At 44.9% G+C, this 15,475-nt stretch overlaps 1 protein-coding gene and 1 long non-coding RNA gene across 3 annotated transcripts in view; one reads left to right on the forward strand and one right to left on the reverse strand.

Annotated features, from left to right (window-relative positions):
• The window catches only part of LOC121286937, an 80,503-nt gene that overhangs the window by 15,094 nt on the left and 49,934 nt on the right, over positions 1–15,475 (forward strand). The gene's annotated exons all lie outside the window — the stretch shown is intronic.
• Positions 1–15,475, reverse strand: part of LOC121286935 (tumor necrosis factor receptor superfamily member 5-like) — a 50,096-nt gene that overhangs the window by 8,598 nt on the left and 26,023 nt on the right. For both annotated transcript variants that reach the window (XM_041204247.1, XM_041204246.1), the window contains exons 4-6: positions 13,324–13,470; positions 13,066–13,162; positions 10,940–10,992 (exon numbers count right to left, since the gene is read on the reverse strand). In XM_041204247.1, the coding sequence (XP_041060181.1) occupies positions 10,940–10,992; positions 13,066–13,162; positions 13,324–13,470 (297 nt within the window). The remainder of the gene's footprint in view (positions 1–10,939; positions 10,993–13,065; positions 13,163–13,323; positions 13,471–15,475) is intronic.

The following is a 15,475-nucleotide window of genomic DNA, read 5'->3' on the forward strand; positions in this document are numbered from 1 at the left end:
AGGCGATTAAGAAATCAATTGAGCCACTTGTGAACGCTGCTCGTCCAACCTTAAGCCTGGCGGGCAGGCGAGAGCCCAAGCGGCCTTCACATTTTTCAGGAAACCTCATCCACGAGCAGGATGATATTTCCTGAAGCTTTTATTAAATAAATTAATTAATTTTCATAAATATAAAAACATGTTCCCACTCATGTGACTCAATCACATGAGGGGACATGTTTAAATAAATTTTTCAACCATTTATTTAATTTTTTGAACATCCATTCAATCTCCCTGGGACAGCTCTGTGCCTCGAGGAGATTGCTGCGCTGTTTCACTCGCATGCGCAAAAGATCGCTGGCCCCAACTCCCCTCCTCCTGCACAGGCAGTGCTGAGCGCTACTGGCCACGTATTACGCTGGGCAGGCCTTAATTGGCCCCTGACCACTCCTGCCCAGCCCGCCCACCCTAAGAAAGATCTTGACCTATGTATTTCTGTGGTTTGTTTAGTTAAAATGGAAAAACCAGCAACAGCTTTAAAAACAAATATCCAGAAATGAACAATGCCAGTGAGCCCCAGCGTTAGTGGCAGATTCAATCCAATCTTTATAAACACTGTAGATCATTAAGATAATTATTGTATAAATTATTTTAATGATTATAGCAGAATTAGTTTCAAGCAATTTCAGGGCAGTAAGTTCAAAAGATAGATATTACCCTGATTGTTTGTAGAACAGTTTGAAACTAGCTGTTCTTTGCTTTTGTTCTGCCCTTCCTTCTGAAGGTAGCCCTTGACATCCCTAGCTCCATGCAGTATCGATCATAGAACGGTTACAGCACAGGAAAAGGGCATTCAGCCCATTGTGTCTGTGCTGGCCCTATGGAGGAGCAATTCACCTACCTTGTCTGCCTTTTCCCCATAGACCTGCAAATCTTTTTTCAAATAATGATCCAATTTCCTTTTGAAAGCCTCAATTGTCCCTGCTGCCACCATACTCTCAGGCACTGCCTTCCAGATCCCAACCACTCGCTGTGTGAAAAGGTTTTCCCTCTGTTTCTTTTGCCAATTACCTTAAATTTGTGTCCTCTGGTACTCGATCCTTCCACCAATGGGAACAGTCTCTCCCTATCTACTTTGTACAGACCCCTCATGATTTTGAATACCTCTATCAAATCTCCTCTCAGCCTTCTCTTCTCCATGAAGAACAGTCCCAACTTCTCTAATCTTTCAACGTAACTAAAGTTCCTCATCCCTGGAACCATTCTTGTGAATCTTTTCTGCACCCTCTCTAATGCCTTCACATCTTCCCAAAAGTGTGGTGTCCGGAACTGGACACAAAACTCCAGTTGAGGCCCAACTAATGTTTTATACAAGTTTAACATAACTTCTTTGCATTAGGTACTCTACCTAAATCACTTCACACTTTGGCATTGTGCCCTGCACACCAAGGTCTAGATGTTAATATATATCATGAAAAGCAAGGGTCCCAACACTGATCCCTGGGGAACTCCACAACAAACCTTCCTCCAGGCTGAAAAAATCCTTTAATCACTACTCTATTTCCTGTCACTCAACCAATTTTATATCCATGTTGCTACTGTCCCTTTTATTCCATGAGCTATAACTTTACTCACAAGTCTGTTGTGCGGAACCTTATCGAATGCCTTTTGGAAGCCCATGTACACCACATCAACAGCATTACCCTCATCAACCCCTGTCTGTTACCACATTTAAAAACTCAAGCAAGTTAGTGAAACACAATTTGCCTTTAACAAATCAATGCTAGCTTTCCTTAATTAATCCACATTTGCCAAGTGACAATTAATTTTGTCCTGAATTATTGTTTCTAAAAGCTTCCCTACCATCAAGGTTAAACTGACTGGCCTGCAGTTGCTGAGCTTACCTTTATATGCTTTTTTGAACAAGAGTGTAACATTTGCAATTCTCCAATCCTCTGGCACCACCCCTAACTCAATGGGAAACTGGAAAATCATGGCCAGTGCCTCCACAATTTCCACTCTCACTTCCTTCAGCATCCTTGGATGCATCTCATCCAGCCTTGGTGCCTTATCAACTTTAAATACAGGCACCTTATACAATACCTCCTCCTTATCAATTTTAAACCCTTTAAATGTCTGAACTACCTCCTCTTTCACCATGACCTGGATAGCATCTTCTTCCTTGGTAAAGACGGATGCAAAGTATTCACCTAGTACCTCAGCCATGCCCCCTGTCTCCATGTATAAATCCCCTTTTTGGTCCCTAATCAGCCCCAGTCCTCCTCTTACCAACCTTTTACTATTTATATGCTGAAAGAAAACATTTGGATTCACTTCTATGTTAGCTACCAGTCTCTTCTCATACAGTCTCTTTGCTTCTGTTATTTTCTTTTTCAATTCCCCTCCGAACCTTCTATATTCAGCACGGTTCCTGACATCTGTCATAAGCACACTTTACTACTTCATCTTAATCTCTATCTCTATCAGGGAGCTCTGGATTAATTTTTCCTACCTTTCCCCTTTGTGGGAATATGTCTTGATTGTACTTGAACAACCTCTTCTTTAAAGGTTCAGTTAAGAGTTTTGCCTGTCAATCTTTGATTCCAATTTATCTGGGCCAGATCCAGAGTCTGAGAAGAGTGTCCTGCAGTCAGCATCGCGGTGAAGCAGTCTGGGAAGAGTGTCCTACAGTCAGCATCACGTGAAGCAGCCTAGGAAGAGTGTCCTGCAGTCAGTTCTTGTTGAAAATAACAAGAGTGACATTGCAAAACAACGCGAGAGAGCAGCAGAGAGATCAGAACCAGCGTGAGTGTGGGGAAGCTTCAAAAAGTAACATCAACACAAAGGTGAGAGCTGATTGGTGAGTAGTGGGTAAGTGTTTTTCTCCAGTTTAAAATAGATTAAGGTAAGGAAAGGTCAGGGTTCTAGATTTTATTTAAAGTACATAAATAATTTAACATTTCTGTACTGTATTTAACTTAAAGTAAGGGTTTTTTTCAACTAGAGGCATGGCAGGCCAACTCAGTCTCGTGTTATGTACTGCCTGCAACATGTGGGAAGTCCTAGACACTACTTGCGCTCTGACAGACCACGTGTATAGGAAGTGCCACCACCTGCAGCTACTTGAGCTCCAAGTTTCAGAGCTTGAGTGGCAGCTGGAGGCACTGAGGTTCATCTGTGAGGCTGAGAAATTCATGGACAGCATGTTTTTAGACGTGGTCAAACTACAGCTTATGGGAATGCAGACAGAGAGGGAACGGGTGACCATCAGTCAGAAGAAAGGTGTCAGGCAGGTGGTCAGGAAATCCCCAGGGTGCATTTCGCTCGAGAACCGTTTTTCTGTGTTGGAAAATGGTGAGAGTGACAGTTCCTCTGGGGATTGCAGCCATGCACATGGCACTGTGAGTGACTCAGCTGCACAGAGGGGGGGAAGGAAAAAGAGGGGAACAGCAATAGTGGTAGGAGACTCAATAGTAAGGGGGCAGACAGGCGTTTCCGTGGCTGTAGAAGTGACTCCAGGATGGAATGTTGCCTCCCTGGTGCCAGGGTCAAGGATGTCACTGAATGGCTGCATGGCATTCTAAAGGGGGAGGGTAAACAGACAGAGATCGTGGTACATATTGGTACCAATGACATAGGTAGAAAGAGGGATGAGGTCCCGCAAGCAGAATTTAGGGAGCTAAGAAGCAGGTTAAAAAACAGGACCTCAAAGGTAGTAATCTCCGGATTAATTCCAGTACCACATGCTAGTGAGTATAGGAATAAGAGGTTAGTCCAGATGAATGCGTGGCTGGAGAGGTGGTGCAGGAGGGAGGGCTTTAGATTTCTGTGACACTGGGACCGTTTCTGGGGGCAGTGGGATCAGTACAAGTTAGACGGGTTACACCTGAACTGGAATGGGACCAACATCCTTGCGGGGAGGTTTGCTAGTTCTGTTGGGGACTAACCTGGCAGGGGGATGGAATCTGGAGAGGCAGTTCAGCAGGGGAAGATGCATAGCCACAATTAGAAGAGAAAGCAAATGTGTCTGGAAGGCATAGAAATTATAGGCCAGTTAAGGCACAAGGGAGCTTGGCAAGGTTGGATGATATTTATTTTAATGCAAGGAGTCTGATGAAGGAGGCAGATGAGTTGAGGGAACAAATTAACGCATGGAAGTATGATGTCATTGCTGTCACAGCGACAAGGTTGAGAGAGGGGCAGGATTGGCAGCTCAATATTCCCAGAATATAGGGTCTTCAGGCGAGACAGGGAAGGAGGTAAAAGAGGAGGGGGTATCACAATATTGATCAAGGAATCAATTACAGCAGTAAGGAGGGATGACAGCTTAGAAGGCTCATCAAATGAAGTCATATGGGTAGAACTTAAAAACAAAAAAGGAGCAATCAGAATGCTGGGAGTGTACTATAGGCCCCCAAACAGTCAGAGAGAAATAGAAGAGCAGGCATGTAGGTACATTTCCAAAAAGTGTAAAAATAATAGGGTAGTAATAGTGGGGGATTTCAACTTCCCCAACATTAACTGGGTTAGTCATAAGTGCGATAGGTTTAGAGGGAGTGGAATTCTTAAAATGCATCCAGGAGAGCTTTTCAAGCCAATACTAACAGGTCCTACAAGAGAGGGGCGGTCCTGGATTTAATTTTAGAGAATGAAGCCAGGCAAGTGACAGAGGTATCAGTGGGGGAGCATTTTGCAGATAATGATCATAGCTCCATTCGATTCAAGATTGTTATGGAAAAGGACAAGAATGGGCCAGAAATCAGAGCTCTAAATTGGGGTAGGCTGATTTTACTATGATCAGATATGATTTGGCTAGAGTGGACTGGGAGCAGCTACTTTTAGGTAAATCTGCATCAGAGCACTGGGACTCATTCAAGAAGGAAATTGGGAGAGTACAAGGCAAAAGGTGGGACCAACAAATCCAGGGAACCCTGGATGTCGAGGGATATACAGGATTGGATAAAGAGAAAAAGGGAGGCTTATGGCAGATACCAAGAGCTCAAAACAGCAGAAGCCCTAGAGGAGTATAAAATGTGCAGGGGAAACTTAAAAAGGAAATTAGGAGAGCAAAAAGGGGCATGAGAAAACATTGGCAGGTAAAATAAAGGAAAATCCAAAGTTATTTTACAAGTACATTAAGAGTAAGAGGATAACCAGGGAAAGAGTAGGGCCCATTAAGGATTTGTGTGTGGAACCAGAAGACGTAGGTAGAGTTCTAAATGAATATTTTTTGTCGGTGTTCACAAGTGAGAGGGACAACATGGGTATGGAAATCAGGCAGAAGGACTATGATATAATTAAAGAAATTGGCATAAAAAGTGAGGAGGTTCTAATTGAGGTATATAAGATGCTAAAGGGGATAGACAAAGTAGACGTGGAGCAGGTGTTTCCCCTTCTGGGGCATTCTAGAACAAAAGGCCATAGTTTTAGGATAAGGGGTGGTAGATTTAAATCAGAGATGTGGAGGAATTACTTTTTTCAAAGGGTCGTAAATCTGTGGAGTTCACTACCTCAGAGTGCAGTGGATGCCAGGACGCTGAATAAATTTAAGGAGGAGATAGATTTTTAATTAGTAACGGGTTGAAAGGTTATGGGGAGAGGAAATTGGAGTTGAGGCCAAAATGAGATCAGCCATGATCATAATTAATGGTGGGGCAGGCTCGAGGGGCTGAATTGCCTACTCCTGCTCCAAGTTCTTGTGTTCTTATATTAAATGGTCTGGCAGGCTTAAAAGTAGATAAATCTCCAGGCCAGGATGAAATGTATTGCAGGAGGCAAGGGAGGAGATAGGGGCGCTGGTAATAATTTTCAATACCTCTCTGGCCACAAGATAGGTGCCAGAGGACTGGAGGACAGCCAATGTGGTACCGTTATTCAAGAAGGGAGGAAGGGATAAACCAGGGAACTACAGGCCAGTCAGTCTAACCTCAGTGATGGGAAAACTATTGGAAGCAATTCTGAGGGACAGAATTAATCTACACTCGGAGAGGCAGGGATTAATCAAGGGCAGTCAGCATGGTTTTGTTAAGGGGAGGTCATGTCTGACCAATTTGATTGAATTTTTCAAAGAGGTGACCAGGTGTGTAGACGAGTGTAATGCATTTGAAGTAGTCTACTTGTACTTCAGCAAGGCTTTTGATAAAGTCCCTCATAGGAGACTGATAACGAAGGTAAGAGCCCATGGGGTCCAAGGCAATTTGGCAAATTGGATCCAGAATTGGCTGAGTGGCAGGAAGCAGAGGGTGATGGTCGAGGGGTGTTTTTGTGACTGGATGCCTGTGTCCAGTGGAGTTCCACAGGGATCAGTGTTAGGTCCCTTGCTGTTTGTGGTATATGTAAATGATTTAGACTTGAATGTAGGAGGGTTTATCTGTAAGTTCGCGGATGACACGAAAATTGGTGGGGTGGTAAATAGTGAGGAGGATAGCCTTAGACTATGGGAGGATATAGATGGGCAGGTCAGATGGGCTGATCAGCGGCAAATGGAATTTAATCCAGATAAGTGTGAGGTGATGCACTTGGGCAGGACAAACAAGGCACGGGAATACACGATGAATGGTAGGACCCTGGGAAGTACCAAGGATCAGAGGGACATTGGTGTGCATGTCCACCGGTCCCTTAAGGTAGTGGGACAAGTAGATAAGGTGGTTAAGAAAGCATATGGGATACTGGCCTTTATTAGCCGAGGCATATAATATAAGAGCAGAGAGGTTATGCTAGAACTGTATAAAATGCTGGTTAGTCCACAGCTAGACTATTGCATGCAGTTCTGGAATCCGCATTATAGGAAGGATGTGATTGCACTAGAGAGAGTGCAGAGGAGATTTACCAGGATGTTGCCTGGGCTGGAGAGTTTTAGTTGTGAGGAGAGATTGGATAGACTGTGGTTATTTTCCCTGGAGCAGGGAAGATTGAGGGGGGATATGATTGAGGTGTTTAAAATTATGAGGGGCATAGAAAGGGTAGACAGGAAGGAACTTTTCCCCTTGATGGAGGGATCAATAACCATTGGTTTAAGGTAAGGGGCAGGAGGTTTAGAGGGGATGTGAGGAAGAATTTTTTCACCCAGAGGGCGGTGGGAATCTGGAACTCACTGCCTGAAAGGGTGGTAGAGGCAGATACCCTCATAACATTTAAGAAGTATTTGGATGTGCACTTGTAATGCCATGGCATACAAGGCTATGGGCCTAATGCTGGAAATGGAATTAGAATAGTTAGGTACTTGTTTGACTGGTGCAGACTCAATGGGCCGAAGGGCCTTTTTCTGTGCTGTAGACCTCTGTGACTCTATGATTATGAGATCCAATGATCACTATCCCCTAAATGTTCTACTACTGACACTTAATCCATTTGCCCCAACTCATTTCCAAGAGCCAGTATTATTATCTCCATTGAGTCCAATACTTTTAAAGAGAAATTCAAACTTTCAATTAACAGTTGAACGAATGACACATCAAGATTTCACATTTTAAAACTCTTAATTTAACAAATTAATAAAAAAAAACTATTGACTAAACACTGTTTCCTTTTTGTAGGTAACATTAGCCTACAAAAAAAGAGATTCCCTAAGAGATTCCCCATTTAACTTTTAGCATGACCAAAAATTTCCCACTACAGTCATATATTACACTCTCCCTTAAGTGGACACTTCATTCTCCAGGAACCACTAAGATTATTCTCAGCTCCCAATAGCTTGATTCCTTTTTCAGTTTGCCAGCCAGGTAACTTCTAATACCAGAACCGCCTTTCATTGTGATGGTTATGCTGTAGATCCCTTCCTCCAGATCCAGGCTAGGTGAATCTTCCAGCTTACTTTAAATCTTCATGGGCTCAGTGTCCAATCTGAGTGCAAGCTCCCAACCACATTCTGCATGGTGAACAACAGGGTCAGCATTTTCTATTCTTCAGGTGCAGACCTGGCTGTTTCTGTTTCTTGTACTCTAGCTGTGTGTTTATAGGGAAGCCTGTAACCTAATCACAAAAATGGCTCCCTCTAGTCTCTTCTCCATGGCAACAGGAAACACATTAGCTTTAAGTCCAAGTAGAAATGCTAATAAGTTATTTTTGATCCCAACCTCCTTTCATTTTAGAAGCAAATGGATAGTTTACAGCACCACTGTTTAGAACTTGATACCTATTACATCTTTCTGGGACTTTGGGAGACTTAGGGTCTATTCATTGTATACTCAGAAATTGCGGTCATTGTCTCCAAGTATAAATACCTTGCACTTTCCTCTCAGTGAAACAATTTGAGTCTTCCTCTGATCTCTAACAATCAAACCACCCAGACTTACTTTCAGGCAGACCGCAGAACAGGTCACATGATGCCCTTCATTTAACCTAAATATAAAGACACAATCCTAAAATATAATAATCTTACAAACCTCATAATTATAACACCAGGCCCAGCAATGCTTCCTTTTTTGTTGGGCTGGAATTATACTGCTTGTAGAAAATTCTCCTGAACATACTCTAGGAACTTTTACCCCCCTCTGCCCTTTACACTACTATTATCCCAGTCTATATTTGGATAACTGAAGTATAGCTACTCTATCATTCTTACACTTCTCGATAATTTCCTTGCAAATATATTCCTCTACACCTTTCCCACAGTTGGTGGTCTATAGACTATGCCAAGCAGTATAATTGCATTATTTTTGTCCCTTAGCTCTAGCCAAACAGCTTATGTCCTTGACCCATCTGGGACATCTTCTCTCTCCATAACTGCAATGTTCTCCTTAATCAATACCATCCCATTCTCCTTTCCTCCATTTCCTCTCTTTCCTGAACATCTTGTATCCAGGAATATCTAATACCCAGTCCTGCCCTTCTTTGAGCCGGTCTGTGTTATTACCACAACATCATACTTCTGCATGGCTATCTGTGTCTACAACTCACCAATCTTATTTATCACACTCTGTGTATTCACATAACCCTACTTTAGACTTTATTACTTCCCCTCTTATACTGAAACCATCTAATACTTTACTATTTCTTACTCAAGTACCATCTGTCTCTCCCAATATTCTTTGCACCCTCTCTAATATTACCTCAGTTCCCACACCCCTGCCAAGTTAATTTAAACCCACCCCAATAGCACTTGCAAATCTCCCTACAAGGCAATTGGTCCCAGCTCTGTCTAGGTGCAACTGGTCTATCTTGTACAGGCCCCACCTCCCCCAGAACTGATCCCAATGTTCCAAGCATCTAAAGTCCTCTCTTGTGCACCATTTCTCCAGCTGCACATTCATCTGCTCTATCCTCCTATTTCTATACTCACTTGCACACCATGCCACAAGTCATCCGGAGAATATAACTTTTACAACAATCGATGATAGTTTCGTGGCCACCATTATTGAGATTACCTTTCAATTCCAGATTCTTTTTTCGTTAATTGAATTTAAATTGTACCTGCTGACAGTGGTGGGATTTGAACTCCTGTTCCCAGAGCATTAGCCTGGGCCATTGGATTATGAGTCCAGTGACATTACCACTACACCACCATCTACCCCCTAACTCACTAATGCCCTCTAGTGGAGGAAATATGCTGTCCTTACCTGGTCTGACCTACGTGTGACTCCAGATCCACAGCAATGTGGTTGACTCTTAACTGCCCTCTAAAATGGCCTAGCAAGCCACTCAGCTCAAAGGCAATTCAGGATAGGCAACAAATGCTGACCTTGCCAATAACATCCATATCTCATCAAAGAGTTTAAAAGAAACTTTGGAGGTCCTGCTTGCTAATTTCCTACCTGGCTTCCCAAATTCTGACTGCAGGATCACATCCCTCTTTCTACATAAGTCATTGGTACTGACGGGGACCACAACCGCTGGCTGCTCACGCTCCCCCTTCAGGGTGCCCTGCAGCCTTTCAGTGACATCTTTGATCCGGGCACCAGGGAGCAATATACCATCCTAGATTCAGGTCTGCAGCTGTAGAAATGTCTACCTGTTCCCCTAACTATTGAATCTCCTCTCACTATTGCTCTTCCGATCTTCTTCGTGCCCCCCTGTACAGCTGAGCCAGGTGAACCATCACTTTCATCAGTATTCAGAACTGAATTCTGGTTGGAGAAGGTGATGCACTCAGGGACTCCTGCACTACCTGCCTATATCTTCTTGACTGCCTGGTGGTCACCCATTCCCTCTCTTAAGCTGCGGGGTGACCACATGTATGCTATTCACTAAACTCTCAGCCTTGCGAATACAGTGCAATGACTCCAGCTACTGCTCAAGCTCCAAAACCCGGCACTCAACCTGACAGCACTTCCTGCACATATGGTTATCCAGGACGGGGTAAGCATCCTGGAGTTCCCACATGGAATGGGATGTGCACTCCAGGACCCAGAGCTGCCCTGCCATTCCTCTACATAATCCACCCTCAGTGACACTGTGGCCCCTTTAACCCATATATGCTTCCATTGCGTTCCTCCCTGGCTCCCTGGCTCTTTTCAGTAGCTTACCAGCAGAAACAGCTTGAAGCAAACTGTAGTAAGACAGTTTAGGATCACAATACTCACGAAATTTAGCTGCATTGCATCTATTATCATGAGGACAAGATCTAAGTGAAATGCACTTAATAGCCAGGCTGATGGTAGAGTTGGTGTAACTGGTTTCTCCTAGCTATGGAATGGAGTAAAATAGGCAACTAGGTTCAGGCTCCTGAACACCACTCAATGGCTCTGAATACAACAAAAACGTGTATAGATTTGGGTGAGTGCAGTACCAAGCATGATCATAATGTCCCTCCCACAGTTAGCCTCCTGGCCAATCATTATCTACAAGAGCAATAGTGACATGGGTGAGGTGACAGAATAAAATTGGAGAAGCAGGGTCAGGAAGGAATGAAATGGTGCCAGATTACTACCAGTGACAATAGCCCAAATAATCACTTGTACCGTAGACAAGAACTGGTCCCTGTCAAAGTGACAATCTTTAGCTGGGAGCTTGCAGTACTTACATTTCACATCAGTTGTTGAGTTGCCCGGCTTGAGCTCTCCTTGTGACCCACAACTAAAAATAAAGAGTCAGAGATTGTCAGGGGATCAGAGCACAAGAATTTCCACAGACAATGTATAATCAGGGGCCCCGAAGGCAGACGCTTTCTACCTACTTTGTTCATTAATCTTGGTCTTTTATGGGATATATACAAAGGAAAAAGCTTAGGCTTTACACGGTATAGACTTTATCAGAAGATAGAGCTCTATAAGACACAGCCCACCCTTGCTCATCCACCGAGGGAGATTCTGCTTAGCAACAACATCCAGCAGTTTCCTAAATAATTCCAGGATGTTCACACCCACTCCTTGTGAAAAGTCCACTCCCCCATGTTGCTCACTCTTTGGGTAAAGGGGAGCTTCCTGATATTAAAAGTGCCTTTTGCTAAGTTTGAGCCTGCTCCCTGCCTCTGCCTGACTGACACCATCACAGTTTAATTTGAAATCATGGTCCAGATTTATCCTTTTCACACCACTGATTATTTTACACATCTGCATGAGCTCCCTGCTTAGTGCCTCCTTTAGAGGTCAAAAAGTCCTCCCAGGCTAGGCTTGAATTTTCTGCATGCCACCATCAAACTATCATATATCCCGCAACATCAACACTTAGAAAACCAAGGGCAACAGCCATAAACAAACAGCATCACTTCTAAATTCTATGCAAGTCACACAATGTATATATCATCATTATCCTTGCTGCTGGGTCAAAATCCTGGAAAACTCTCCCTAACAATGGGAGTATTTTTCTCACCCAAGTGAAGCAGTTCAAGATAATAGGTGATGGGCAACAAGTACATGCCTTGCCAGCAATGCAGGGATTAAAGATATAATTGGAACAGGAGAATAAAACCAAAGGTGTATTTTCTCTCCAGAATAATCCTGGCAAATGAGCAGTTTTGGCAGGGGAGTGAGGCACCAAAATGCTTGATGTAGTCTCGCCAGACTTAGCGATGGATGGTGAGCGCAGCTTTGCTCAGGTAGGCTCAAACCTGAGCCCCTTAAACTTGACGGGATGAAAATGGGGAGATCTGAGGGAGAACAACCAACATGAAAAAGAGTAAAGATATTGCTCGGAACAAGAGCATCAAATGTGGCAGTGAGGGTATGGCTCAGCGTAGATACAAGGTGAATGAAGCCAGAGGCAGAGCAGTTGGCAGCTTGAAACTTTGCCATTTAAACTGTTGCACCTGAGTCCACCCATTTAACTCTCAGTTCTTGACTTCGCCCATTTAACCCACAGTTACTGACTCTCCCCAATTAACCAGCATTACTCACTCTTCCCATAACTGGATGGGAATTTAAGTTGTGAGGAGGATGCAAGGTTTCAAGAGGACTTGGACAGGCTAAGTGAATGGGATAGAACAGGGCAGATGGAATATCATGTGAATAAGTGTGAAGTTATCCACTTTGGTAGGAAAAAACAGAAAGGCAGAGTATTCCTTAAATGGCGAGAGGTTGGGAAGTGTTGATGTCCAAAGGGACCTGGGTGTTCTTGTTCATAAATCACTAAAAGCTAGCATGCAGGTGCAGCATGCATTTAGGAAGGCAGATGGTATGTTGGCCTTCATTGTAAGAGGATTTGAGTACAGGAGTAAAGATGTTTTGCTGCAATTGTATAGAACCTTGGTGAGAGGTGATCTCATTGAAACTTACAAAATTATTGCAGGGCTTGACAGAGCCGATGTGGATAGGATGTTTCCCCAGGCTGGTGAGACCAGACCAGGGGACACAGTCTCACAATAAGGGGTAAGCCATTTAAGATTGAGATGAAGAGAAATTTCTTCATTCAGAGGGTGGTGAATCTTTGGAACTGTCTACAGCAGAGGGCTGTGGAAGCTCAATCATTGAGCATATTCAAGACAGAAATCAATAGATTTCTGGATACTAATGACATCAAGGAATCCAGAGATAGCACAGGAAAGTTGCATTGAGGTAGATATCAGCCATGATCTAATTGAATGGCGGAGCAAGCTCAATAGGCTGAATGGCCTACTCCTGCTCCTTTGTCCGTATGTTCCTAACCTGGGTTACTGACTCTCTCCAATTAACCTGGGCTACCGAAACTCTCCAGTTAACCTGGGTTACTTACTTTGTCCATTTCCAACAGCGCTCTACAGGTGAGGAGACATTTGAGTAAAAACCACTTTGACATTCCTTACACTCTGTGTCCCTGTGTTTGCGATCCGCTGGCAAAGAAACACCACATCAGCACATCAGTAAATGACCATTATCACATGAAGTAATAACACCATAAACACCCACCTAAACATTTCACTTTGTGAAAACGTGTTATGAATCAGACAAGTATACGGATCATTAAAATTAGATGTGGGTTCAATGGTTTTACCTGGATTATCTACTCCAAATCCAGGCTTGCAATTTTTGTCCTCCGCACACATCTCACAGTCCTTATTGATGCAGTGTTTCCCTATCGCACACAGACACACAGCATCGCGCAAGGTGTCACCAGGCAACTCCCTCACAAATCCTCCATCTGAAAATATTAAAATGCAGAGTTAAGACATTTCATCAGTGCAGAGTCACATCAGTGATAGTGATGGGGCAGTGTACCTGTGACAGTGACGGGGTTGTGTACCTGTGACAGTGACGGAGCTGTGTACCTGTGACAGTGACGGGGTTGTGTAGCTGTGACAGTTACGGGGCTGTGTACCTGTGACAGTGACGGGGCTGTGTACCTGTGACAGTGACAGGGTTGTGTAGCTGTGACAGTGACGGAACTGTGTAGCTGTGACAGTGACAGGGCTGTGTACCTGAGACAGTGATGTGGCAGTGTGCCTGAGACAGTGAAGGGGCTGTGTACCTGTGACAGTGACATGGCTGTGTACCTGTGACAGTGCCGGGGCTGTGTACCTGTGACAGTGAAGGGGCTGTGTACCTGTGACAGTGAAGGGGCTGTGTAGCTGTGACAGTGACAGGGCTGTGTACCTGTGACAGTGAAGGGGCTGTGTAGCTGTGACAGTGACAGGGCTGTGTACCTGAGACAGTGATGTGGCAGTGTGCCTGAGACAGTGAAGGGGCTGTGTACCTGTGACAGTGACAGGGCTGTCTACCTGAGACAGTTTTGTGGCTGTGTACCTGTGACAGTGACGGGGCTGTGTACCTGTGACAGTGAAAGGGTTGTGTAGCTGTGACAGTGACGGGGTTGTGTACCTGTGACAGTGACGGGGCTGTGTACCTGTGACAGTGACGGGGTTGTGTAGCTGTGACAGTTACGGGGCTGTGTACCTGTGACAGTGACGGGGCTGTGTACCTGTGACAGTGACGGGGTTGTGTAGCTATGACAGTGAAGGAGCTGTGTAGCTGTGACAGTGACAGGGCTGTGTACCTGTGACAGTGATGTGGCAGTGTGCCTGAGACAGTGAAGGGGCTGTGTACCTGTGACAGTGACAGGGCTGTGTACCTGTGACAGTGATGGGGCTGTGTACCTGTGACAGTGAAGGGGCTGTGTAGCTGTGACAGTGACAGGGCTGTGTACCTGAGACAGTGATGTGGCAGTGTGCCTGAGACAGTGAAGGGGCTGTGTAGCTGTGACAGTGACAGGACTGTGTACCTGAGACAGTTTTGTGGCTGTGTACCTGTGACAGTGACGGGGCTGTGTACCTGTGACAGTGAAAGGGTTGTGTAGCTGTGACAGTGACGGAGCTGTGTACCTGTGACAGTGACGGGGCTGTGTACCTGTGACAGTGACAGGGCTGTGTACCTGTGACAGTTACGGGGCTGTGTACCTGTGGCAGTGAAGGGGTTGTGTAGCTGTGACAGTGACGGAGCTGTGTACCTGTGACAGTGACATGACTGTGTATCTGAGACAGTGATGTGGCAGTGTGCCTGAGACAGTGAAGGAGCTGTGTAGCTATGACAGTGACAGGGCTGTGTACCTGTGACAGTGACAGGGCTGTGTACCTGTGACAGTTACGGGGCTGTGTACCTGTGGCAGTGAAGGGGTTGTGTAGCTGTGACAGTGACGGAGCTGTGTACCTGTGACAGTGAAGGGGTTGTGTAGCTGTGACAATGACGGAGCTGTGTACCTGTGACAGTGATGGGGCTGTGTACCTGTGACAGTGACGGGGTTGTGTAGCTGTGACAGTGACAGAGCTGTGTACCTGTGACAGTGACATGACTGTGTATCTGAGACAGTGATGTGGCAGTGTGCCTGAGACAGTGAAGGAGCTGTGTAGCTATGACAGTGACAGGGCTGTGTACCTGAGACAGGTTTGTGGCTGTGTACCTGTGACAGTGACGGGGCTGTGTACCTGTGACAGTGACAGGGCTGTGTACCTGAGACAGTTTTGTGGCTGTGTACCTGTGACAGTGAAGGAGCTGTGTACCTGTGACAGTGACAGGGCTGTGTACCTGAGACAGTGATGTGGCTGTGTGCCTGAGACAGTGAAGGGGCTGTGTACCTGTGACAGTGACAGGGCTGTGTACCTGTGACAGTGACGGGGCTGTGTACCTGTGACAGTGAAGGGGCTGTGTAGCTG

Source organism: Carcharodon carcharias, chromosome 14 (assembly GCF_017639515.1).
Source record: "Carcharodon carcharias isolate sCarCar2 chromosome 14, sCarCar2.pri, whole genome shotgun sequence".
Classification (NCBI taxonomy): Eukaryota; Metazoa; Chordata; class Chondrichthyes; order Lamniformes; family Lamnidae; genus Carcharodon; species Carcharodon carcharias.